This window comes from Squalius cephalus (assembly GCF_949319135.1).
Source record: "Squalius cephalus genome assembly, chromosome: 13".
Taxonomy (NCBI): domain Eukaryota; kingdom Metazoa; phylum Chordata; class Actinopteri; order Cypriniformes; family Leuciscidae; genus Squalius; species Squalius cephalus.
The window spans coordinates 29235036-29261940 of record NC_137134.1 but is presented as its reverse complement, the minus strand read 5'-3'; the positions used below and the strand labels follow the sequence as shown (position 1 = coordinate 29261940).

Here is a 26905-nt window from a genome sequence, read left to right as displayed (position 1 = left end):
TCTTCTTAATATCATTAATTCATCTTTGTCTCTAGGATACGTACTAAAAACCTTTAAACTGGCTATGATTAAACCGCTTGTTAAAAAAACGCAACTTGATCCTACAGAATTAGTCAATTACAGGCCGATCTCGAATCTACCTTTTCTGTCAAAGATACTAGAAAAGGAAGTATCTTCACAACTGTGTTCCTTTCTTGAAAGAAATGATATCTGTGAGGATTTTCAGTCAGGATTTATACCGTACCATAGTGCTGAGACTGCTCTCGTTAGAGTCACAAATGATTTGCTCTTATCATCCGATCGTGGTTGTGTCTCTCTATTAGTGTTACTCGATCTTAGTGCTGCGTTTGACACTATCGACCACAACATTCTTTTAAATAGACTCGAAAATTATGTTGGCATCTGTGGAATTGCACTAGCTTGGTTTAAATCATACTTATCTGACCGTTATCAGTTTGTAGCAGTAAATGAAGAGATGTCTCATCGAGCACAAGTTCAGTATGGCGTACCACAAGGCTCAGTACTAGGACCGCTGCTGTTCACTCTGTACATGCTACCATTAGGAGATATCATTAGGAAACATGGCATTAGCTTTCACTGTTATGCCGACGATACTCAGCTCTATATTTCTTCAAAACCTAACAAAACTTACCAATTCACAAAATTAACGGAATGCATAGCGGATATAAAAAATTGGATGACTCATAATTTCCTACTTCTAAATTCTGAAAAAATAGAGATTCTAATTATTGGACAAAAAACGTCCTCACGTAATAACCTAGAATACTGTCTAACACTTGATGGCTGCTCTGTTAAGTCTTCGTCGTCGGTTAGGAACCTGGGTGTGCTCTTTGATACCAATCTTTCATTTGAAAGTCACGTGTCCAGTATCTGTAAAACTGCATTTTTCCATCTTAAAAATATATCTAAATTACGTCATATGCTCTCATTGACAAATGCGGAACAATTAGTTCATGCGTTCATGACATCAAGGCTAGATTATTGTAATGCTCTACTGGGTGGTTGTCCTGCACGCTTAATAAACAAACTACAGCTAGTTCAAAACGCAGCAGCTCGAGTTCTTACCAGAACCAGGAAGTATGACCATATTAGCCCAGTTCTGTCAAAACTGCACTGGCTGCCTATTAAACATCGCATCAATTTTAAAATATTGCTGATCACGTACAAAGCACTAAATGGTTTAGCTCCACAGTACTTGAGCGAGCTCTTAACGCATTATAGTCCTTCACGTCTATTGCGATCTCAAAATTCCGGCCAGTTGATAATACCTAGAATATCAAAATCGACTGCTGGCGGAAGATCCTTCTCCTATTTAGCACCAAAACTTTGGAACAGCCTTCCTACCATTGTCCGGGAAGCAGACACACTCTGTCAGTTCAAAGCTAGATTAAAGACACATCTCTTTGACCTAGCGTTCACATAATGCATTATAGACTTCTATAATTCAATGTTAGGCTGCATAGATTAGGTCAGCTGGAACCGGGAACACTTCCCATAAATCCTTATGTACTCGTTACATCATGAGAAGAATGGCATCTACGCTAATTTTAGTGTCTTTGTTTATCCCGAGGTTTTCCCGCAGCCTGCCGGATCCAGGCCGTATCCAGATCTGACGAAGGCCCTTCGCCTGGACCCGATGACAACGCAGTGCTGAAGTGCCAACTAGTCTCTCCCTATGGAGGATCCCTTTACCACTCTACAGATAAAGCGTCGTCGGGAAACTCAATTCGCGTATCTACCCGAATTGATAAAATAAAATAAAATTCTGTATCAAAAATTATAAGGAAACACCAGTACTTTGTTTAGGCTTGGTTTGTAGGGAATTACAAACCTGCGTACATATATTCAAATGCACATAACTATAGAACCAATTCTTAATGCGCATGTGAACGCCATCAGCGTTTCTCACAGGTTCGCGTTTAAAGTTTGTGTAGAGAGAATTGTGTCGTCTTAGCAGCCCCTAATTTAATAACAAATGATCGTTGCGACGGAAGCGAATCAATCATAACTAACCTTAGCTGGAAAATAACTTTACTAAAGAACCGCTATAAAGCCAAAACAATCTCTGTTACCATAAATTATACGTTTATCTCTGTAAAGCTGCTTTGAAACAATCTACATTGTTAAAAGCGCTATATAAATGAAGATGACTTGACTTGACTTGACTTGAAGTACTGAATTGTGGAGTTAGACCGTTAAACAGTTTTTCACCAATGCTGTGTTCAGGATTTTTTGGGCGGGGAATAAACGGGGGCTCGATGACGCACTGGAGCCCCTGAGGCTGGCCCCTCCCCTAACAATATAAATAGAGCACATTCACATCAGTTTGCCGCTCAATCGCGAGTTACTGTCAGTACTATTAGTTACTACAGCCTACAGTTTGCTAGCTAGCTATGCCTTCGTCACGGAAATGCGTACTACCTGGATGTGATCACGTACAAAACAGATCGGTGTCCTTATTTAAATTTCCGAACAACGATCACATCAAGAAGAGGTGGATTAATTTTTTGAAGAGCCACCTTGATGGAGAGCCAGGGCTGGACTGGGACAACAAAAAAAAAAAATCGGCCCTGGCATTTAGGCCCAGACTGGCCCACTATATGATCATAAACACCACCCATCTTTGCACGTCCTTAAATATATGCATACCAACTCCTATTCCTTAAAACCACTAATGCCATGTTATGAGTAAGTATAGGAACGAGTGAGAGTTAACAGATGAAATAAGTAAAAATTTGACATTTATTAATACAGTTGAACTATACTCCATAGTGATGAATCCTAAAACAAGCTATAAGCTGCATTGGCATAGCAATACCAGTGTTTCTCACAGGATTTTTGGTAAAACTGTGGTGGGTGGAACTCGGTCCTTCTAGGGGGGGTTGGGGGCATTCCCACCTGTAAAAAATTTTTGCGCATTTTAATGTTAAATTCATCAATATGGTGCACTTTGAGTGTTCAAAATTAAAAGCTGCGCAAAAAACTACGTGAACCAACTCGAGGCCCAGATAGAAGGAAATGAATAAGGGAATAAAGTCGTTATTTCTGTTTGTTTTTGCGCACAAAAAGTATTCTCGTCGCTTGATATACTTAAGATTGAGCCACTGTAGTCACTTGGACTATATTAACGATCTCTTTAATAACTTTTCTGGGCCAGCAAGTTTCGGTCACCTAGAAGCCTATGGAGAAGTGATCCAGCACTCAGATTTCATCACAAATATTGTGTTCCGAAGATGAATGAAGGTCTTACACGGTTGGAACAACATGAGGGTGAGTAATTACTGACAGAATTTTCATTTTTGGGTGAACTAACCCTTTAAGAACATCGAACCCTGGAACACTCGCATGCAAACAACTCAAGACACACACATACATTTGAACATTTGACCTCTCTACCATTCTTAAAGGGTAACTAAACTCTAAAATAACTTTTTTTAGTTAATGATCTGTAAAACTGGGGCTTTATTAATGCTGTTCATTGATTCAAGTAATTGTTTTGACATTTGGGTTTAAAGTGTTTTAATTCTACAATATATGGTGTAAAAACGTCTGAGTGCTGCCCTTTTCAGGTTGAACAGTGGCTACTGCAGTTGAATTTCCTATTGGAAGTTGTGGTGGCTGGTGACCTCAGAGGGAACAGGCTAACCATGCCCTTGCCTACAGAGAGATGCGTCTCAGATGCACGCCTCTTCTCCACTGGGCTCTGCCTACTTTTCCAGCATTTTTCAAATATTGCCAGTGGGTGGAGTCAGGTTCTGACCAGGGGTTTAGTTACCCTTTAATATGCCATAAATGGTAACGTTTGTTCTTTGCACAGGACACCGGTTGTTACTTCCTGATATTATGTGTATAAATATTACCCCTCTTCACTCAATAGATATGAGAATATAACTGTATTGCACAGGCTCTGGATCTTCACAAAATCTGCTAAAGGCAACAATTTGAAAACCAAGGTGAGTTTTTGGAACAGAAACCTTCTGAATAAATGTTCTACCTGAAGTATATTTTTGAGCTTTGTCTTTTAAATGCATTGAGAATCGCAGTGTGCAGCGTATGAGTGCATGCAGACATTTAACTTTTCCTGCTTATTAATTTCAGGTTCATCATGGCAATGCTGAAAAGTTGTCTGCTTCTTTTCATTATCTTCTCCATGGGGAATACAGAAGGTAACCAAGACATTTATTTTGTAAAAACCTAAACATTTTGGAAATATGAAATATTCTATTGACTAATAATTCCATGATTATTAAGGAGTTAACAGTGTATAAAGTACACATATTTTCAGAACATAATCACACAAACATAAAATAAGCTACATAAAAAATAAAAACAAATTCTTTGCAGTGAGTATTACAAGAGATGTTAATGGACTGGATGGACTGGATGGACTGGATGTTGATTTAGCCCGAAAATGCCCCACTCCATGGGTAAAATTTGGATGCCGATGCTACAAGTACTTTTCTCATCCGGCTAAATGGATCAAAGCAGAGGTAATGTGTACAACAAGATGATTTGGTCAAACTTAATATTATGCGTCTTTAACTACATCTTAAAAGACAGATGTAAAGATATGTATGTACCCAATAAGTGCATTGTCAAATTATTAATTAAAACTGATACAAATTATTTTCTGGTGAAGTAAATACTACAGAAAAAAACAAATGTAATTTCTACATGGAAAAGCTAGTTCAGGCAAGAATTAAAAAAACAAATTAAAGTCTATATAAGTACTTAATTCAAGCTTGTGGAAATTAAACCGTTGATATCAATGACATAAAATTAAGTAAAACCTACTCAACTTTTATAATACTGGTGTTACCATCATGCACTGGGGCATGAATAATTAATAAGGTTTATTTTTCACTGTTTTCCAGATGCATTTACTCCGTTTTATCATTGATTTTGTTGTTAGGTTTAAAACTTGCCATTTTGTGACATCTGGATACATTTTCCACGCAAAATAACAGAGTCATACTCAAAAACGATCTATCGAATGTTACGTCCTTGTGTACCAAGTATTGAGGTCTCTGTGTTCATGTAGTTTGTTATTTTTATTTACTTAGATAAAGTATGGAATTTATACAGTATTTATTGCATTATTTATTTAGATATTTCTAAGCAAAACATACACTCTAAATGTGTGGTTTAATTCAGTATTATTTTGAAGAGTAAAAAGTTAATTTTGTTAAATTTACTTAAGTTAGTTAAGTAGATGTTACTTTATTCTATATGTGAAATTAAATAAATTAAATATTATTAAGTAAACTTTACTTAATTACTTCAATTAAATGTCAAATGAATGTGAAGTTCAATGGTAAGTAGATTTTACTTGATAACAGGCAAGTTGTAGAGAGCAGTAGCAGTAAAATTTACACAATTTTACTTGTTAGTGCAAATTGTTACGAGGATTTTATCAATAAATCAATTAGAACAGACTTTGTTTGCAAATGTCTAAAATGTTGTCATTTTTGCTTTATGGTACAAAACATTTGATTTTGTATATTAACAAAAATTCTGTCTCTTTAGAGAAACTGTCAAAGTCATAAAGCGAACCTCGCATCTGTGGGTAAAAAACGGGAAAATGATTTCCTGCTGAGTCTGGTGCCTTCTTCCACACCTACTTGGATTGGTGCTCATAGTGCTTTAGTAAGTTCAGATGTGTGTCCTACACTCTAAAAGAACACTGGGTTAAAAACAACCCAAGGGCTGGGTAAATAAAGGACAGAACTCATGCTGGGTTAATTTTACAGCAAATTGGGTTGTTTATTTAACCCAGCATAATGGGTTGATTAGGCCATAAGAGTTGATTCTTTTTTATTATTATTTCTTTCCTTCATACATGAATGAATGTCTACGGATTACCTTAAATCCTATAAACGTTTTTAAAACACTCGATACATGCTTGCATGATAATTTCCTTCATTTTCAATCATATTTTACAGTACAGTATATTTTATATAATTTTCTATACATATTGACAACATTTAAGCTCGTTTAAGAAATATTAGAAGTAAAAATTAAACATTTATAAGTAATTCAAGTGTAATCGACAAGTCTCTGTTGTCCTGTTTCCACCGTAAACGGCGCTGGATCTCAAACAGGTGTTGTGCCGAATTTCAACCCTGCCAAATTATTTCCCCCCTAGCATTGGTAGGTTTAGGATTAGTTGTGGGGGAGGGGGTGGGGTTAAGATTAGGCAATCAGGTACTGACTTCAACGAGGGGGAATTTGGCAAGGGGGTCGAAATTTGTGTCATGTTCAGCGGGAGAACTTTAGACTGCCGAAACGCAGGGCGGCTCGTAGCCGAAATATGCTTTGACTGACTACATAACGTCCATAAACAATCAGTGCACAGTTCTGAGAACATATTTTAATATCATACGCATTTATGTTCTGTATATTTTTGAATAAAATTTTATGCAAGGCATCAGACGTTTCCATCCAACGAAAAGACCGACGCGAGTCGCGACACTAGTGTAAAAGGTGACTCACATCGTGCCTCTGTATGTTGCTTTGCATAAAATGTAAACAATATACAGCACAATAACAAATTTAAAGATAAAATTAAATGTACACAAACCTGTATTTTACAGAAGACATAGGCCTACACCATTTTGACGGTGCTGCGCTCTCTCCTGAAGTGACCTGTGGCAAAAGCCTGCGATAAATAACACACTCCCTGGTTTGTTACGTCTGACCCAAGCTCTGGGTAGCACAAGAAAACTACCAACATACTGAAAAAATAACCCAACATTTTTTGTAAATACAGTGTAAAGAGACCTATTTGTTTGTCTAAAAAATTCAAATTCAGCTTTAAACAGTAAACAAACTTAATTGCCTTCTTCCTGAAGTCTGACAACAGTAGTGCACTCTTTGTATTCACTCTCTCTTCACTCTTTAGGATGGACATTGGATGTGGAGTGACGGAACTGTGTTTCTGTATACCCACTGGTGCGCTGGAGAACCTAACAATCACAAGGGTATCGAGAAATGTTTGGAGATCAACCATTCCTGTAAGAATGCAGTCTGTTTTTTAATACTTTCAATTATAATTTACAATTCTACAATTTTACATCATACAGTAACATGAAATCACTCAATTTGGATATTACAAAGTGCCTTAAATTAAATATTCCATTTCATTTTGATTCTAACACCATTATAATGAGCAGAATAACTTATTTCATTATTTCACCTTACAGCTAAACGTTGCTGGAACGACAGGGGCTGTTCACACTCACGTCCCTATATTTGTGTTAAGAACCTGCGAGACCATCATGCTGTTCCACAGTTACTTTGATTGAACTACATTTTTCCGACATTATATTGTCCAAAATGTTATTCTGAAATCAACTATCTTCTAAACTTTAATCTCTTTTCAGTATCTTCTCTGAAACATTCCTCAAATTAATAAAAGCATTGAAAAAGCAAACTGTGCATTGTGGATAATAATGTATGTCAAAATATAAGTATATTGTGTTACAAGGTTTGAGGAAATAGTTATTAAAATAGCATTAAATGATCATCTTCAGGGGCGGGGTTTATGCTGTAACTGCACACATGCTTCATCATTGGTAAAGAAGACATGTGCATGTTTGTTTCCTGGATTATAAGCAAATATAGAACTCATCCAGGACCCTTTTAGTTTTCTGTCTTATAAAATATCGCATTATTTTGGTGTGACACCTCTGCAAACAAATCAGAGATTGAGTGACTGTTTGAACGAATAAAACTGAATCACAAACCATTTCAGACCATTTTCTAAACCTGTTTAGTTAGATCATAGTTATTTGCTCACTATTCTGGCATTGCTAGTTCTGATTCTAAACAGCTGATAGAAAACACAAAGGAATATTCTCGGGTCGAAAGTAATCTACAATATCAGAAAATGATTTATCAGCAATATTTTACTGGGGCACAGTGTATTTCAAAAAGGGTCCAGCAACGCCCACAGATCTATATGGTGTAAGACTGAAAATACTGGTTGAGGCCTGGTCTATGAGACAAAAGGTCCCTGCTGGCTAATTACCATTCGACCTCCCCCATACAACCTCACTTCCTCTCAGAAACAACTAAGAACTCACACAAGAACATGGTTTAATGTGAATGTTTATCATTGACTGTTATGTTTTTGGTGTCATTTGAAATGTCTCAAAGTGAGTGGTACAGATATCTCATATCCAGATAGATCAAATAAAAGGAAATAAGGTTTAGAGAAGTTTAGAGAAAACTGGTTCAGAGATAAGGCAGCCCCCCTTTTGTTGAACAGAAGCCATTTGAGGGTGGTCTCCCCCATCCCCCATATCACCTGGTCAAAGAGGATAAAGGAAGGTGTTTTCGCTCTCTCTGGCCTCTCTTCTTTGCTGGACATGAATTGAATAGGTCAGGGGTCGGCAATAGGCGGGTATAACACACTGATAAATAATATGTATTACCTGATAAAAAATATTTGCACTAAATGCTGCACAAAACTCTTCCACTACTTGAGAAAAGCCGTACCCGCGCGGCAATTTCACATCCGCACTTCATTCTGACGACCTGTAGCCTACACCTAGCTCTGAGGAGCTGTTTGGTACTGAAACCATTGTCAGTCAACAACATTCTTTTTTTGCAAGGATGTTTGAAATAGTTTGGCAGAAAATAGCCTACTTCATTTGTCAGTAGGGCAATATGGTTTTCGTTTATTTGGCTTAGAAATTTGAGTGATAGGCTTTGTCCTATATTTAATTTATGTTATTTATATTTCATTAATTTTTTCTGTGACATTTTTTTCTCTGCTGACAGTAGCCTAGCCTAAGCCTACAATGTTAAAATAATATTTTATATTGACACGAACTCAATTTTTGTATAGCATTTATAACTGTTATAGGCTACTTAATCTCTCTCTTTCCGTTAGAGACATTTGAATGTGAGATTCTGGAAACGAGATCTAAATTTTGCTAACCCGTCAGGTCGGGAAATAAAGCGGGTGAACACAGAGTGTATTTTAAGCGTTGCTGAATAGAACCTTGTGGGAGCGGGACGAGAAGGAAAAAAAAACAGTCCCACGCAGCCCTCCTTAAATCATAGGTGTGTATGTGTGTGTCCCGAATAAATAATAATAATAATAAATAAGGAATAAAGTTCAAAAGTCGGACTGTAAGCAAATGAGGCATGATTGCTATTCACACCTTTATTAAAATGGCTGTAATATGTTAACACAATAGTGGGCTACTTGATCTGTTTAAAATGATTTCATTGATATATGCAATGTAGACGTTAAGTGTATTAATTAAGAGTATTTAATTTGTATCCATAGGGCTACTCCATGTAGCTGGCCCGCCATCTACTGGCTAAAAAAAAAATTGGCCCGCGGCCAAAGTTACTTGCCGATCCCTGGAATAGGTGGTCTCTCCCTTTCTCTCTCTCTCTCTCTCTCTCTCTCTCTCTCTCTCTCTCTCTCTCTCTATCTCTCTCTCTCTCTCTCTCTCTCTCTCTCTCTCTCTCTCTCTCTCTCTCTCTCTCTCTCTCTCTCTCTCTCAGGTACAAGCTGGGTAAGATGATTTGGTGTAATCAATGTATAACCATGTTCTAGATATTTGAATTGATTGTGGAATTGATCTCTGCTATCTGAAATATTAAATTGTAATGTGATTATTCTAACTGATTTTGACATTGTTCATTTAAGAGTTAAAAGGAATAGTCAAACATTCGCTCACTTTTAGTGAGGCACAGATATTATTAAAACCTTTCATTTATGGAGTCAGATGAAATAACGTGTAAATATATATGATTAATGTATTGCAAATTTAACCAATCAATACTTTGCATGAGTGAGGACAGAACACGTGATAACCTTCCCCGTGTATTGGCGAACCACCATTGGACCAATATATCGGGCCTTACAATGGTATTGCAAAATTTTAAAACAATGAAAATCATTTTAATTCAGCGATCTGCATCAAAGGCAGCAAATTGGTTTTGGTTTAGGCCTATTATTAGATTAAACTAGTTTTAATAACATACTTAATTTTATTTGTAAATTGGTCATCAGTTAATTTTACACTTGCACAATTATTTCGCCAATTTATTATCTTGGAAATGTGGGTGATTTCAGTGAGCAAACATACTCATGCAGTAATCCTGCAGTTAAGCAGTGTGACACTCTCAGGGTTATATTCTTACAAAGGTCATATCATTTTTCTGCCAGTGTCTGGGTAATTTTAAGAATAAATGCAATGGATGACTTACAATTTATGATTTATGTTTGATAGTTTTTTTTTATTTTTATAACATTTATTTTGTTTTCATCATGGACGAGAAACTAACTAAACGCTGCAAACAATCTTGAATTTTTTTTTTTTTTTTTTTCAGTAGCATAACAGTGGTCCTGTCCATAAAACATAAAGGTAGAAATTCATAGAATGAGATCAAGATCATAATTAGATAGAAAATCTCACCTTAAGTTTCCTTGATAGTAAAGTCCAGATGCAGTGATGAGGACAGCTCAAGATATCCACTCCTGCTCCAGTTCTGTAGGATGATGACGAGTCAGGGAACAAAACACAGGTGTGGGTGAAGAAGTGTTGATCCTACAAATAATACAAACTACTTGTTTTTAATCTTTTTTTTTAGATTAATTAATATCCCTAATTAGCAAATATGTAGTTAGCGCAGTGTCCAGGAGGATTCGAGTAGGCTACCTGTTTAGTAGGCTATAGGGTTGTTTACTAGTCAAAGTGCCCACTTCTCTGTGCTTTTCTCAGTCTCTGTGATCTTCTGGTTTGATGTCTCAGTTTCCTCCTTCAATGTGCATCTGAGGGACTTTTCACCTGATTCATCATCATCTTCACTCAGGTGAAAATCTGCTCACTTAAAATTACAACACGACTCCTCAACAACACACATTATTTTAGGAATCATTCTTGAACGGAGCACAGTACAGGACTGAAACCGTTTACTAACATATTTTCTGACATGAAGTCAGATTTACAGCTCATGCGGAAGACGATATTAACTTTGATGCCGTCAAGGTGACGTCACGTGAACACGGCTTCATCCAGGGAGATGTACAAGAACATTAATTTTTAATCAAATAAAGAAAATTATTCGAAGTTCTTTGTGTTGACAATGAATAATTTCATAGCTGCCATGTTCCTAATTGTAAATAATATCCTTCATCAAACCTATATGTGTTCCCATCTAATGCTTCTGTGTTGTAAACAACCTCCTTAACTGCATTTCTACAATCCTGCCAGTTCAACGCTGAGATAGTTTCCGTTTCTTTTTACTTCAACATGTGCTAATACTCAAAGAAAGCGGATAATTAAACACTCAAACAAATAACTATAACAACACTTGAACAACACTAGAGGGATTAATCACATTCCCACCCAGAATAAATGTGGTAGCTATTTGTTTTGACAAGCGTCAAAGCCTATACTGTTTTTATAAAGGATATTAATAATGTTCATTGTCATGGCATGGAGCGATTGAACATGGTAATTATATTTCTCCACAAAATAGTGCAGCTATTGTTCCTATTATAAAATTATAATTTGAGATATTCAAAGAGTGTAAAATAAAATTATAAACAATGTCACTCATGTCTTAATCTATTAAATTTCACTATAATAACTGTTGCAGTTTCCCGTGATCTTTATTATTATTATTATTATTTGTAAGAACAACATCCCACACAATGTCCCCTTATTATCACCTTATTTTTCAGATAAGAGCAGACACGGCCATTTGTACTTTTAATGTGTCTGGCTTCCAGTGTCATATGCCTCCTTACCATATTACATATCCTACCATATTATTTTAATGGTTTGTCTTAGTAATTATAAACATGCTGGTTTGTAGCAAACAGTTTTTCAAGTTGATTCTTAGCAAAAAACACTTTGTTCTTTCAAAATGATATGTGCTCATTAATGTGTAATTACTTCTACCAACTAATCAAGTATTCTCGTAAGCGCAAAATCTGCCATTTAGAATACATATGAGCGAGTCGCTCGAATGGCGGCAGCCATAATGTATTGAAAATACATTAGCCAAAGAGGGACATACCTGGAAATTCAAGACCCTGCCCCCTTTGTCTCAAAATGTATTGTGCCCCTCTCTGATAAATGTAAATAATAATAATTATTAAAATAAATATTATAATAAATAACAATACACTTATACACCATTGCCACTAATAATAATAATACATACAAATATTAAATAATTAACTCAACATATAACTCAAGTTATATATACTCAATTATACACTTAGTTATATAAGAGAGTTATATAATTGAAGTTATATATAACTTCAACGTTTTTAGTTCACATTCAAATGATAACCATTAGGGAACATTCAGTATGAGTCATTTTTAGGTTTATTAAAAAATAACTACCCTGCAACATTCTGGGACGTTATTTTATGGTTGCAACAAAAAAAAAAAAAAAACTGTGGCAAGCAGGACGAGGCTAAGGGACATGAGAACGTTGTGAGGAGGAGGAGTTTCTGGAGCATAAAAGGAGTAGTGATAACAATGAAGGAAGAGAGAGGAGCAGGACCAGAGAGGACATTACATTGCGTTTTTTTTTTTTAAGTGTGTGCAGCAGTCTTCCGAGAGGGGATGCCCCTTTTACTTTCATTTTGTTGTAGGTTTAATTGGATATTAAAGTGTTTGAACATTCGCCGGTTCCCACCTCCTTCTCTGAACCCTGTTACAAAACCCAAAAAGAGCGCTCCTAGAATGTTATTATTTGGTTCACAAAAAACCCAAACGGGAGCAAAATACTTATGTTAGGGGAATGGTCTGTGTTTGCTGGGTTTGTCCTCGGGGTTCCCCCCACGCAACAGGATTTATGATTGTAAATATAAATTATTATTTAAGATTCACTATATAGAAGGCGAAGCACTGCTACTTCTGCGGAGTGATTTACTCGCAGCGCCTGAGAAGCCCTGTGGTGAGAAGCAGAGAGTTCCTCAGAGGGTTGCGCTAATCACTCCAGCCAGCAGTGCTTCGCCTTCTATATAGTGAATTCTATGAGAATATAGTTCCCAGTGTGTGTACAGTTAGAAGATGGCTGTGTCTCATGTGACCTTGTTATTTGTACACGCTGTGACTATACACATCACATGTAAATTATTTTGGCATTATTTTGTCACTTATTGGGAGCAGTTTGCTAGCTGGAGCCGTTTACCTCCAGTCTTTGTGCTAAGCTAAGCTAGTCAGCGTGTTCCTTTAAACGCATCATTAAACGTAAACTGTTGGGAGAAAATTTTATGTATTTCAATATATTGGATCCATGTATTCGGTCTTAGTGACAGGAGCCTAATAAACCTGCTGCCGCCCATGTCATTAATGTTAATCAAACAACAAAAGACAGAGAAAATCACTTACTGCTCTTGACTGATTTTAGTAGCTTTAATAGGAATTTAAAAAAGTTTTATTCTTATAGTGAAGACTACGCCGTTTTATTTTATCAAAATTACAAAACTGGTGTCCAGATTGGGCTCAGGTGCAGGACAACAAAGTAACAAACAAAAAAAAAGAAAATTGAAGTCCGCACACTGCAAGCTACTCCAGATAAATGTATTTAAAGCACAACGTTTCGACCCTCAGGTCTTCATCAGGTACAATGCAAATGTAGAGCAAAGTGAACTTTAAGCAGAAACAGGTAATCACCTAAATAGGGCCCACACACAAAAACGTGACCAATAATACAAGTAATTGACAATAATTTGTACTAGCATGTGCCTGTGCTGTCAATGCCTAAATCCACCAGTCCTAATTAATCCATTACCATAAACAAAGTCAAGTCAAGTATATTTGTATAGCGCTTTTTACAATACAGATTGTATCAAAGCAGCTTCAAAATTTAAATCAAAATAGCACAACAAGGTTTGTTTCTAGTGGAAAAAAACATCCACATTTGGTAAGGCTGATTAATAGTATTATTGATTGATTAAATTCAATTAAATATCCCCAACTGAGCAAGCCAAAGGCAACAGTGGCAAGGAACCGAAAAACTCCATCAAGTGACCTAATGGTGACCTAAAGCTCCATCAGGTGACCTAATGGAGAAAGAAAACCTTGGGAGAACCCAGGCTCAGTCGGGGACCAGATCTCCTCTGGCGTTTATGAACTAGAGGCCAGATTTAACTGTAAGATTAAAAATATTATATGACTGCCTGGCTGAAGAGATACATCTTTAATCTAGTTTTAAACTGGGAGAGCGAGTCTGAGCAACGAACAGTATCAGGAAGGCTATTCCAGAGTTTTGGAGCTAAACGTGAAAATGCTCTCCCTCCTTTGGTGGATCTGGATATCCTAGGTATGACCAAAAGCCTCGAATTTAGAGATCTTAAAGAGCGCGATGGATTATAGGGCGATAGAAGATCCGTTAAATAGACTGGAGCTAAGCCGTTTAGGGCTTTATAAGTCAGTAGCAATACCTTGTAATTAATACGGAACTTTATAGGTAACCAATGTAGTGATGATAAAATCGGTGTTATATGATCATATTTTCTTGATCTAGTAAGAAGTCTAGCGGCTGCATTTTGGACTAACTGTAGCTTGTTTATTGAGGATGCAGGACAACCAGCTAATAAAGCATTACAGTAATCTAGTCTTGAGGTCATGAATGCATGAACTAACTTTTCTGCATCAGAAACTGATAGCATATTATGTAGCTTAGCAATGTTTCTAAGGTGGAAAAAGGCTGTTTTTGTAACATATGAAATATGATTTTCAAAAGATAGGTTGCAGTCTAGTATAACACCCAGGTCTTTTACTATAGAGGATAAAGTAACAGGACATCCTACTATGTTAAAGTTGTATTGTGAAAGGTTTTGTGGGCGTTTTTTTGAACCGATAAGTAGAACCTCTGTCTTGTCTGGATTTAATAAAAGAAAATTACTCGTCATCCAATCTTTTATATCTTTAACACACTCTGTCAATTTGGATAATTTAGTGCTTTCATCTGGCCGTGATGAAATATATATTTGAGTGTCATCAGCATAACAATGGAAACTAATTCCATGTTTCCTTATAATATTTCCAAGTGGCATCATATATATTGAGAATAATAGAGGGCCTAACACAGATCCTGTTGGAGATTTTCCTTTGCCTCATGTAAAAGTCTGTATTTCTGTGTCTCAGTCAGAACCCAGGTTAAATCAGGATACATCAGGCTGAATTAGGTCAAGTGGTCTGTGAGGATGAAAGAGTACCTAACAAGCTCAGAGAGAAGATGTGTATAGGTAGCTGATAAGATGGTACTAAAAACGTTAATTAAAAATGATGGATGGTATTACAACACTGCAGGTGCATTGAATCATGTGACCAAAGATATTCTTTAAAATGGTATGATCAAAGATTTTTCCACCAATAGAATAATGTCTCTGGAAAAGATGATGCTAACGGTAGCGAGATCTTGATAGCTGATTGGCTACCTAGTGATAAGAAAAGGTATAAGACCTGAGGTTCTGACCATTGCAGATCAGATGAACAGCTGCATCTCACTTTGTTGCTTGTCAATAAAGTTATTTCTTCTGAAACCTGGAACTTCGACTCTTGAGAGATTTCTTTGAGACCCGATTTGAGGACTTAGAATTTGCTACAACAATCTCTGCGGCACTCCATAGTTTACTGAAGTTATGATCGATTTTTCTCCATTTAAATAGACAAAATGGTAGCGGTCAGATAAGTATGATCTGAACCAGCTTAATGCTTGTCCTTGAACACCAGCATAATTTTGTAGTCGATCTAAGAGTATTGTGTGATCTATAGTATCGAACACAGCACTAAGATCAAGTAAAAATAGTATTGAGATACAGCCTTGGTCAGAAGCTAAAAGTAAATCATTTGTGATTTTAACGAGCGCAGTTTCAGTGCTATGGTGTGGCCTGAATCCAGACTGAAACTTTTCATAGATGTCATTTTCTTGCAAGAAAGAGCCCAGTTGAGCGGACACAACTTTTTTTTTATATTTTAGACATAAATGGAAGATTTGAAATGGGTCTATAATTTGTTAGATTATGTGGGTCAAATTGTGGTTTCTTAATGAGTGGTTTTATAGTCAAGTCAAGTCAAGTCAAGTTATAGCTGCCAGTTTAAATGTTCTTGGAACATGACCTAAAGATAAGGATAATTTAATAATATTGAGGAGAGGCTCTTCCACTATAGGTAACACTTCTTTCAGTAGTTTAGTTGGTATAGGATCTAATAAACATGTTGTTGTTTTAGATGAAGTGATAAGTTTATTTAACTCTTTTTGTTCTATAGTTGTAAAGCACTGTAATTGTTCTTGCGGGGTGATAATTGAAGCTGAATTATAAGGCGCGAATGAAGATTGAGCGTTTACAATTGTGGTTCTGATGCTTTCTATTTTCTCAGTGAAGAAGTTCATGAAATCATTACTACTAAACTGTAACGGGATATTTTGTTCAGGTGACGTCTGTTTATTTGTTAGTCTAGCCACGGTGTTAAATAAAAACCTTGGATTATTTTGGTTGTTTTCTATTAGTTTGCGGAGGTGCTCAGCCCTGGCCGCTTTTAGGGCCTTTTTATAACGTGACATACTGTCTTTCCACGCGATTCTAAAGACCTCTAAATTAGTTTGTTTCCATTTACACTCTAAATTACAGGTTTCTCTCTTTAGAACATGTGTAGTATTGTTGTACCATGGTGCTTTACTTTTCTCTCTGACCTTTTTTAATCTAATGGGTGCAACAATATCCAATATTCTAGAGAGAATGGTGCTCATAGTGCAAGTTAGTTCCTCTAGTTCATCTGTTTGTTTGGGTTCAGGCAGCAGCTGAGACAGATCAGATAAGGAATTTGAGAAATTATCTATGGTGGATGGAATAATTGTTCTGCCTGGTCGATAACGCGGTGCAGCATGACATATTACAGCAGTACGTAATATGCAAGTTACCATGTAATGGTCAGTGACATCATCCCTTTGTGGAATGATATCTATATCGGTTGGATCGGTTCCATATGATATAATTAAATCGAGTGTATGATTAAGACGATGAGTTGGTCCGGTGACATTTTGCTTGACCCCAAAGGAGTTTAATAAATCTGTAAACGCAGCCCCTAACGCATCATTTGAATTATCTACGTGTATGTTAAAATCTCCAACAATTAATGCTTTATCAACTGTAAGAGGTTCAATCAGGCGCTCAGGTAAAGTTATAACGTCCGTGATAGGTGCTCTTGGGGTAGGGAAAAACATCCAAAGAAACAAAAAACAAGTCCCAGGCACTCAGTCAAATTTCCAATGAGGAGAAGGATAAAGTTAAAAAGCCTTTATTTAGTATGGCTTAAATCATTTTAAAAATACACAAGCCGACATGTTTCGACCAACAAGTGGTCTTCTTCAGGGCAAAGTCACACAGAGAATGAGAATAACACCACATTATAAGTTACAGTAAGCACCACCCATAATCAGAGAAAATTCAATTAACCTAATAAGGCCTAATACAATCAATCAACCCAATAAGGCAATCAGGTCAACAGAATAGGGGAAACCAACATCATAATCAACAAAGCAGGGGAAAATAACACAAAACCAATAAAAAAATAAAATTAAAATAAAATATCGATTATCAATAAAATATTGAACATAAACAAAAAATAATAATAAGTACAAGGCAAAACCAACATAGGGGCATAGAAAACATATCATAAAAAGCACTTAAACTCTATGTCCTCGTTTTTATGATATGTTTTCTATGCCCCTATGTTGGTTTTGCCTTGTACTTATTATTATTTTTTGTTTATGTTCAATACATGATACTTGTCTTATTTTCCTCTCCAGATAACCTACGTTGAGGGAGATTTCTTTGGAGATATTTTATTTTAATTTTATTTTTTTATTGGTTTTGTGTTATTTTCCCCTGCTTTGTTGATTATGATGTTGGTTTCCCCTATTCTGTTGACCTGATTGCCTTATTGGGTTGATTGATTGTATTAGGCCTTATTAGGTTAATTGAATTTTCTCTGATTATGGGTGGTACTTACTGTAACTTATAATGTGGTGTTATTCTCATTCTCTGTGTGACTTTGCCCTGAAGAAGACCACTTGTTGGTCGAAACATGTCGGCTTGTGTATTTTTAAAATGATTTAAGCCATACTAAATAAAGGCTTTTTAACTTTATCCTTCTCCTCATTGGAAATTTGACTGAGTGCCTAATGCTTTATCAACGTTGACCAATAGATCTGAGAGAAAGTCTGCAAACAAAGGCACAATCTATGAAAAAGCCTCTCTTTCTCTTCCTTTGCTTCCTTTGCATGACACTTACACTACGTTTCATAATGCTGCAGTAAACCAAAGTGCATGTAAACTCTGAACATCAATGTTACTTATTCTAAAAAGGTTTTGTTTGTGTTGTGTATTTTTTATTTTTTATCTTTTCTGATTATTGTGATCCTGCATGGTAATGTGTGTTTCAGTAATAGTAAAGGTACTATTACACAAAGAATCACATAGAGATAATCATGGGACATTAACTGGATTTTATTCAACAGTTTCTAGCTTTGAACATTTACTTTAGGGTTGTGAGTCTATAGTTTCCTCTGAGCTCTTAAAACCCTTGTGTGGATTCTCAACAATCCCAAAACTCATCCACATTTACCAGACATTTATCATACATTAACTGAATTTAACATAAAATTTGGGGGAGAGTGCAAAGTTACATAGATAACATGGTAAAAACCTACAATTTACAAGATGCCCTACTGGGATTGATGTTAAATCTCGCATGGGAACGGCTCAGATATTTGTATTTATTTTGAACAGGGTATTTTTCAGTTTTACTCTGTGTGTGGTCAAGAAATCCCAGCTGACTTTAAACAGCCATTTTATATGTCCTAACAGCACATTCTCAATGCATTCAGATAAAAAGTTAATGATTGATATACATGAAACTGCAGAATAACAGTATACATTAAATTTGAGTTTAAATATTAGCAACAAACAGATGTTTTTGGTGTATTTTTACAGTATTGCATTCAACAGACTCAAACTGAAGGCCTCAGTTTTAGATCTGAAAAGAAATGTGGTTTTATCTGTTGAGAGAATGAGCAAGAGAAAGTGTCTGTACTGGACCTTTGCGGTTAATGTGTATCAGTGTTTGCATGTCTTGAGGTGTGAATCTTGTGAATCTTGTGGGGTTGAAGAACTTCCACAATTTTACTTCCTCTTTATGCAAAACATAACATTTACTGCAAAATAAAGTACAGAATGGAAAATGTTTATTCTAAATATATTCTCTGTGAGATCTGACTGTGTGAATGTGAAATATTAATATAATTTACTATGTGTATATATTCAGCAGCATTTGCATCTCTCTATATATCCATGACCCCATATACTCCTGCTGTGATCCTACAGAGAAGTGTTAGCTTCAGTTATTTGCACCTCAAGCAACACTCAGTTATTTGAGAAGTTTCCACTAATCTTATCACACCTAGGTTCACACATCTTATGTTGATCTGTTAATGTCACACATTTATTTAACTCTATTAAAAGCATCCAAAAATACTTTACTACCATTTAATAACCATCAAAGTAAAGATGATGTTTGCCTATAAAATGGTATAATTACAGTATCTAACAGCAGGGCCTAACAAGGCTATGCTAACCAGCTAAACTCTGAGCCCCTGTTATTAGAGAGTCATAGACGAGCACTCTCTAGTGTGCAAAACTAGAGTTTACCTCTACAAGAATAGCTCTACTGTTAACAGATGGGGCAACATAAATATATCTCATAGTGGAGCAGCATATCAATTATAGTCCGTAGTTATAGTAAATAAATCTTACCAAAAATAAAAATTTTAATGTTCAGGTCTAAAAATGGCCAATCTACAAGTAAAGAGTCATTCACAAATAAGTTCAGCTCAATAAAACCTTCTTCATCACTGACAGAAAAGACATTGGTTTGGTTTCAAAAGACTGTCCGGAAAGATTCACTTTCACGTTACAAGTGAAAAGCTGCTCTAAAAGATTCATGGAGTCAGACATTAAAGGGATGTTTACCCAATAAATGGAAATTCTGTCATCACACTCATCCTTGTGTTGTTCCAAACCTGTGTGAATTAATTTCTTCTACTGAACACAAAAGAAGATATATTTTGAACAATATGGGTAACCAAACAGTTGATGGCCCCCATAGGCCTCATAGTATGGGGAAAAAAAATTCTATGGCTGTGTCTGAAATCGCCCCCTATACCCTTAAATAGGGCACTTGTCTGAGTTTATTATGAAATGTAAGACAAGAATAATGTTTTCGGACATGAAAGCATAGATGTTATCTTTTGTTTTGCTGTAAATGAATCACTAACACTAAACTGACAATAAAATAAGCCACTGGGAGACCGTGGACGGCTGTACATTCAATGTATTGCATTAATTAAAAGCCAGGTCATATAAAGATTTGTAATAAGTATTTTTTCCTAAATTAAGTTTTAAGAGTATTTTCGTGTCGTGACCGTGTCGCCGGGAACATGTATGACGTAGCCAAGCGCTCTTACTAGACCGTCTCTTTCTAGCGTTTAATGCTGAGGAGGACACTAGTCTAAAAGCCTCAGAAGGACTGAACTAGGAAGGACACAGCCTCTGTTTATGAAACACCCATTGAGTGCACTCATTCAATCCCACAATGCACCGCAATAACGAGTGTACAACTGATGTAGGGTGTGTCCCTCCTAGTTCAGTCCTTCTGAGGCTTGTAGAATAGTGTCCTCCTCAGCATTAAAACGCTAGAAAGAGAGCGCATGGCTTCATCACACATGTTCCCGCCCACACGGTCACGGCACGAATTTAGGAAAAATACTTTTGTGTTACAAATCTTTATATGAACTGGCTTTTTATTAATGCAATACATTGAATGTACAGCCGTCCACGGTCTCCCAGTGGCTTATATTATTGTCAGTTTAGTGTTAGTGATTAATTTACAGCAAAAAAAAAAAAGATAACATCTAAGTTTAATGTCCGAAAACATTATTCTTGTCTTACATTTCATAATAAACTCCAACTTGTTTTCTATCAGTTTATTTTTCGTAAATTGGAATGTGCATTGGATTGTGGGTGATTGAAGGCTGCGAAGGATACATCAGATGCATCCTTCAAAACAGGCCGAATGAAGGACGAGAAACAAATGCTTCCTTCCAAGGATCCTTCAAATTGAGACGGACAGCCGAGATAAGCAGCCGTTGTAGGATGCAGCCTTACGATTGAGAAACACCCGTACGCTCAACTTCGAGAGAATACCCATAATGCACTGTGAGAGTTGTGTGTAGAATGAATTCCCGCATCTGACCAGAAGATGGCGCCCGCAGCTGAATCATCCATCGTCCATTTTCAAACCGCTGTGGCTAAAGCGTAATATTAATGCCAGTATAAATTCCTTTTTAATTGATTATTAAATTGTTTAATTACGGTTTATAAATAGTTTCGATGACAGTTCAAGATAAATCTTTTCATTACTACTGGAGCTGCCAGTTTGCTACATTTCAAATGATGGCTATTAAACGGCAAGCACAAACTATGCAAAAGCAGCATCCCTTCAGTCGCACTAAGGGCCCTAATACAGCCGGAGCCAGTTGTCATTTTCCCGTCCTGCGCCACGTTGTTTAAATAGCAAATGCATTTGTGCCCATTTGTGTGCCCATGGGTGTGCTGGTCTGAAAACCAGGTGTGTTGTTGGCACGTTGCTATTTTGAGGCAACTGAAATAGACCAACTGAAAACTGGTCTAAAGTCTTTTTTTTTTTATATGGGGGTCCACAACACACGTAGACTTTGTCCCATAGATGGTCTGCTTGTGCGTTTTAACCTTGCGCATGAGCAAATCCGTTTCCTCGCTAGAGAAGCAATGTAAATAGTGAATCTGCCCTTTTAAAGGGAATGGGAGATGAGACTCTGATTGGTTTATTGCACGTTATGCCCAAAACACACCCATTACTCATAGGGACAACCCTTTTAGACCATGCACCGGGTGCAAAGACCATTTGTCCTGTCGTTAAACTAGCAAAAGTGGATTCGGACACTTGCAGTGTGCGCTTAGATTGTTCAAATAGGGCTCTAAATTCACTCACTCGTTTTCATTCACTATTGCAAGTGGACTATAGACTATAGAGTAGAGTATAGAGGGCGATTTCAAACACAGCATATGTATGGAAGTCAATGGGCACAAGAAACAGTTTGGTTACCGACATTCTTCAAAACATCATATTTTGTGTTCAGCAGAATAAATAAATTCATACAGGTTTGAAACAACACTAGGGTGAGTAAATGATGACAGCATTTTCATTTTAGGGTGAACTATCCCTTTAATTAATCATTCAAACTGAATCGCGATTCGATTCAAACCATTCTTCTAACCCGTTTGACCAATTCATTGAAAAGAACCGACTCAAAAGAACAATTAATTCACGAATCGGATTGGTTCTAATTCTAAACAGCCGACAGAAAATACCAGACACGTGATTGGCGAGCCTATTAAATTTATATAGGACTAAATAGGGTTTACTTGTTTTTTAAATGACGACTTATTTATTGATATCCACTACATAACGGTCCATACATCTGCATGAATTGCTCTCAATGCATTTACGTCAGAATCGTTTTAAACGATTTATGCAAATTCTGCACTTCACAACGCCAAAAGATACAAGAAAATGCATAATTGAAATCATATTCAAACGTAATTCAAGCAGCAATTTAAAACAAAAACATTTGTAAAGCAGTAGAACAGTCTCGGAAAAATGAAGTTCAATCCCAAATGTCTCAAAAAGGCGTTAACCAAACAAAATCTCACCTTGAGGGATCCTGATGGCGTCAAACTCCAGACTTCTGAGGGACTGATGAAGATCTGCACCTTTTTCCAGTTTTGCAATCCCTCATTCGTTCCAAGTCTGTGGGAATTTTCCATGTTAGTAAATGTGATCACTTGTACTTGCAAATTACATCTGTGCAATATTATTTTTTAGATTTAATGTTAATTTGCCCAAATCACAAAGTGATACTTTCCAACTTCTGCTAAGAAACGTGCAATATAATGTCACTTAAATCATATTTACAACTCATGCGGAAGTCCATAACTTTCGTTTCAGAGATGCGAGTACAAGTGACGTCTCGCAAACATGGCGGCACGCAGCGAGATGTGATGAACACATCATTCGCTTTTAAAAAATGAAATTGATCGAAAATGACACTACATTAAAACCTCTCAGTAAACGTTTTCGGAATATGGTGTGTGTGAAACACGTACGGCTCATCTCTGAACGGTATAACAGACAACACCTTTTGTTTAGAAACGTGTGCGCATACCAGAGGCAGAAAGCAAAATTGTTGAGCTGGTCCGCTACTGCAACAACCTTAAGTATTGAAGCTTTCCTTATTGTTTGTATATAACTGCAGACTCAATAAAACGTGGTTTTACTTGGATCTGTTTGTCTGTCTTTAATTGTGCAGTGTTATTGTGATGTATGAATTATCATGTTAGGCTAGTAATGTTATAGCCAAACAAACAGGAAATGTGTAGTCTTTAGTAACAAAAATAAGGATGATTTATAAAAGGAAAAACAAACATTCAAATAAACAAATTCAAATAGATAAACGGTAAGAAATTATAACATAATATAAGGGAAGAATTCATCATTTTTCAGCTATTTACCTCAGTAGGGAAGTGTTTTAGGATCATATATTTTTTGTGCTTTAGGACCTTTCAGAGTTTTTAAGGATTTTATATAGCCTACAGTTTAAATTCTTTTTTTTTTTAAACAAATTTGGGAGATGATTTCACAATTCTACATTTGTGAATGAAAAATTTAGCTAGACATACAATTGTATTAGTACAGAGCTCATCACACTTGCTTTGCAATATCATTTCAAATGTTGTAAATATCAAAGCTGGAACCCAAACACAGCGTAAACACCCTCAGAAATTAAACTATAACATAACTGGGGAAGAATCATATTCTCACAGAATAAACAACGCCTGTGCTATTTACACAGGGAAGAATGACGATTTCGTCATATTAAAGTAGGCTACACCACATTTTAAAAGTAAATTAGCATAAAAAAAAATAATGTACCATGGTATATTCATAGTTTTGATATGACCTCTTCGATGTTAGACGGTTCAGAAACTTTCTGTCTGATAAAACATTGCCATACTTTTACAGAGGTAAAAATCACTATAATAACGGTGTTTGCATTTCCCATTGTAAATTGCACTACGGACAAACAGCCCTTGTTTGAAATGGCTTGACATAAATATTGAGTTGGAAAAGCTTATAATATATGATGTTTTATTAACAAGGTTCGGGAGGAGCAGGTGCAGATAATTAACCCAATTAGCACAAGTGGAGATCAATCAGTAATCAACTCAGGACAATATAAATAACAGCAGAACCCACTTCTGTTCCTTGACAGTTTATTCAACATCCCACCTCCACCCCATCTCCTCACTTTTAGTTCCATCTACTCTTACCAACGGGGGGAGTACTCTGGGTTCGGGCAGAAATTCCGAGCTCGGAGCCCTCCACCCAGACAGCACGCCAAATACGCATAACCTTTACCGTAATAATTATATGTAGATGTGAACTCGTGAAGTAAAGAAATGTACGAATAAAGTGAAGAGACAAACATGAATTAATTGCAAATACTGCACTAGAGTGCTATCTAGTGTTATTAACCTGAAATTCACCTTTCCAAGATTAGCTCCACCAGCCAATATAATAGACCTATTTGAAATAAAAAGCTTTTAAATTACAGTTGATTAAACACTGTGTTCGGGATTGAGTTTAACCGCTAGTAAAGCTCAAATGTTGAATAACATGTTAAAGGTGAAAGTTTAGTGCATCAATGTTGATAGTTGAATGTACGGCGACACTATGATTCACAGAAGGTAAAAAAGAGAAAGGAACAGGATTGATGAAACAGTTAGGCCTACACAAAATACTATAAACATGGGGTTAATACTAGAGACAAACTGACAGTGACTACGTTTACATGCAGCCAATAACCCGTTCAAAACCGGGATATTAGCAATAACCCGGGGCCTGTACCATGAAGCCGGTTTAGGTGGCTAGCCAGCTATGTTTCAGTTTAGTTTCCGCCAACCCTGGGTTTTAGGTACTATGAAAGTAGCTCGGCTTTAATCGGTGTTCGTTGCCATGGTATCTTACGCTGCACGGCTAACCTGCTCCGGGGCAAGTTATGTTCTGGATTCAAGATCTCAGACTGAAGTTTGACCAATCAGCTGAGAGCAAAGAAACATATAAGTGACATAACTAATTCCCAGTGTCTGTTGCAATGTCTTCACCTTTTAAATGTTTTCCTTATTTGTTATTTGATTGTTCATAAGCAAAAAAAAAAAAAAAAATGTCTTCACCTTTTCTTCCAAACCCTGTGGACATCTCAGCGCAAATTGTTAGACGAGCACTTCGTAGAGAAAGAGTTTCAAGAGTTTTGTTTGAAAGATACAGATTTTCCGCGGAAGGAATATCTTATTTTTGCAAACTTCTTGGGCCGCACATAAATAATTTGACACGTCGAACTGCACGAACGACACGTCATGCACTTACTGTACCGCAAATGGTATTGCGTTGCGTTTTTTCACAAGGTGGTCCTCGCGCTGCAGGAGTGCATTAATAGTTAATAGTTTCATAGAGTTCCCCGGACATTTATCGATCATGTCCATAAAAGAGGGCTTTTATAAAATTGCCGGTAAGATATATTGATGGGGCAACATCACATGAACACATTTTTTTTCTTTCAAAAAGCAAATTTCAAAAATGTATACTATACAATACAGTACATGTTAATAATTATTTTAAATCTTTTTTATTATTATTCTGTTAATCTTATGATAGGATTCCCTAGAGTTATTGGAGCAATAGACTGCACACATGTTGCAATCTCCACAGCTCTAGGAGAACATAAGGCACATTATGTTAATAGGAAGTCCTTTCACAGCCTTAATGTTCAAGTAGGCCTACATGTGAGATGAATCTTTAAATTAATAGTAACATTAACATATATAACAATGATCTACTAAACATTTCATCTGCAGATGACTTGTTGTCATGAACGTATGATCACAAGTTTGGATGCCAAATGGCCTGGCTCCAGTGCATGACCAGGAATTTTCTGTGAGTCTGTGTTGTGTCAGCGCTTTGAGGAAAGAAAGTTAAATTTGGTACAGTACAAAACATGACCCTCTATCATGACCCTCAGACAGGGCCACAGCACCGCTTCAATGTGGCCCTCAGTAAAACCAGAGTGAAGATCGAGATGACCTTTGGCCTCCTAAAGGCACATTTCAACTGTGTTCAGTGCTTAAGAGTCACCAGAGCGGGCATCACAGATAGTGTCTGCATGTGCCATTCTGCACATTATAGCCACCAGTAGAACGGAGCGAGAAACACCACAAAACCAGCTTCTCCCCGATGAAACTGACCCGATCACACTTGACCACCCAGCTGGTGCAGATGTAGATGCAATCACCATACAATATTACACTTAATAAAAGCACATTGAAACTGCAGATAGGCCTCAAACTGTTTTATTGGTTTTGTGAGATGGGAGGAAGAAAGAGAGAAAGAGAAAGTTGCATTAATAAATATTCATACTAAAGTGTTACTTGGTTAAATAAGTTCACATACTGAGGTCAGTTTTATCCAGCTGTTTGATCTCCAATTTTTTATTTTTTTATTTGGAGCCTCCTCAGCTCACAGTCCAGCTCCATTAGTGTGCAGTCTAGTTTGAGACTACTTTAGTGTGCAGTCTAGTTTAAAACTCATTTAGTGTGCAGTCTAGTTCAAGACTCCTATTGTACAGGGCCCTGACTGAGTCTGTTTCCACCTGAAACATAATTCCACCACAAACATGA

At 36.6% G+C, this 26905-nt stretch overlaps 1 protein-coding gene and 1 long non-coding RNA gene across 2 annotated transcripts; one reads left to right on the top strand and one right to left on the bottom strand.

The window, feature by feature from the left end:
- Window positions 1-3900: 3900 nt before the first annotated feature.
- On the top strand, window positions 3901-7445 carry LOC307169888 (galactose-specific lectin nattectin-like). The gene is made up of 6 exons (XM_079890780.1): window positions 3901-3974; window positions 4120-4187; window positions 4366-4511; window positions 5548-5667; window positions 6923-7034; window positions 7224-7445. The coding sequence occupies exons 2-6, from the start codon at window positions 4127-4129 to the stop codon at window positions 7319-7321; spliced, it is 537 nt and encodes a 178-aa protein (XP_079746906.1). The 5' UTR covers window positions 3901-3974; window positions 4120-4126; the 3' UTR covers window positions 7322-7445.
- Window positions 7446-10466: 3021 nt separating this feature from the next.
- On the bottom strand, window positions 10467-23134 carry LOC307169907. The gene is made up of 3 exons (XR_013823242.1): window positions 23024-23134; window positions 22826-22922; window positions 10467-10592 (listed from the first exon to the last, which is right to left on the bottom strand). It is a non-coding gene; the product is annotated as an uncharacterized lncRNA (long non-coding RNA).
- Between the last annotated feature and the right edge of the window lie 3771 nt (window positions 23135-26905).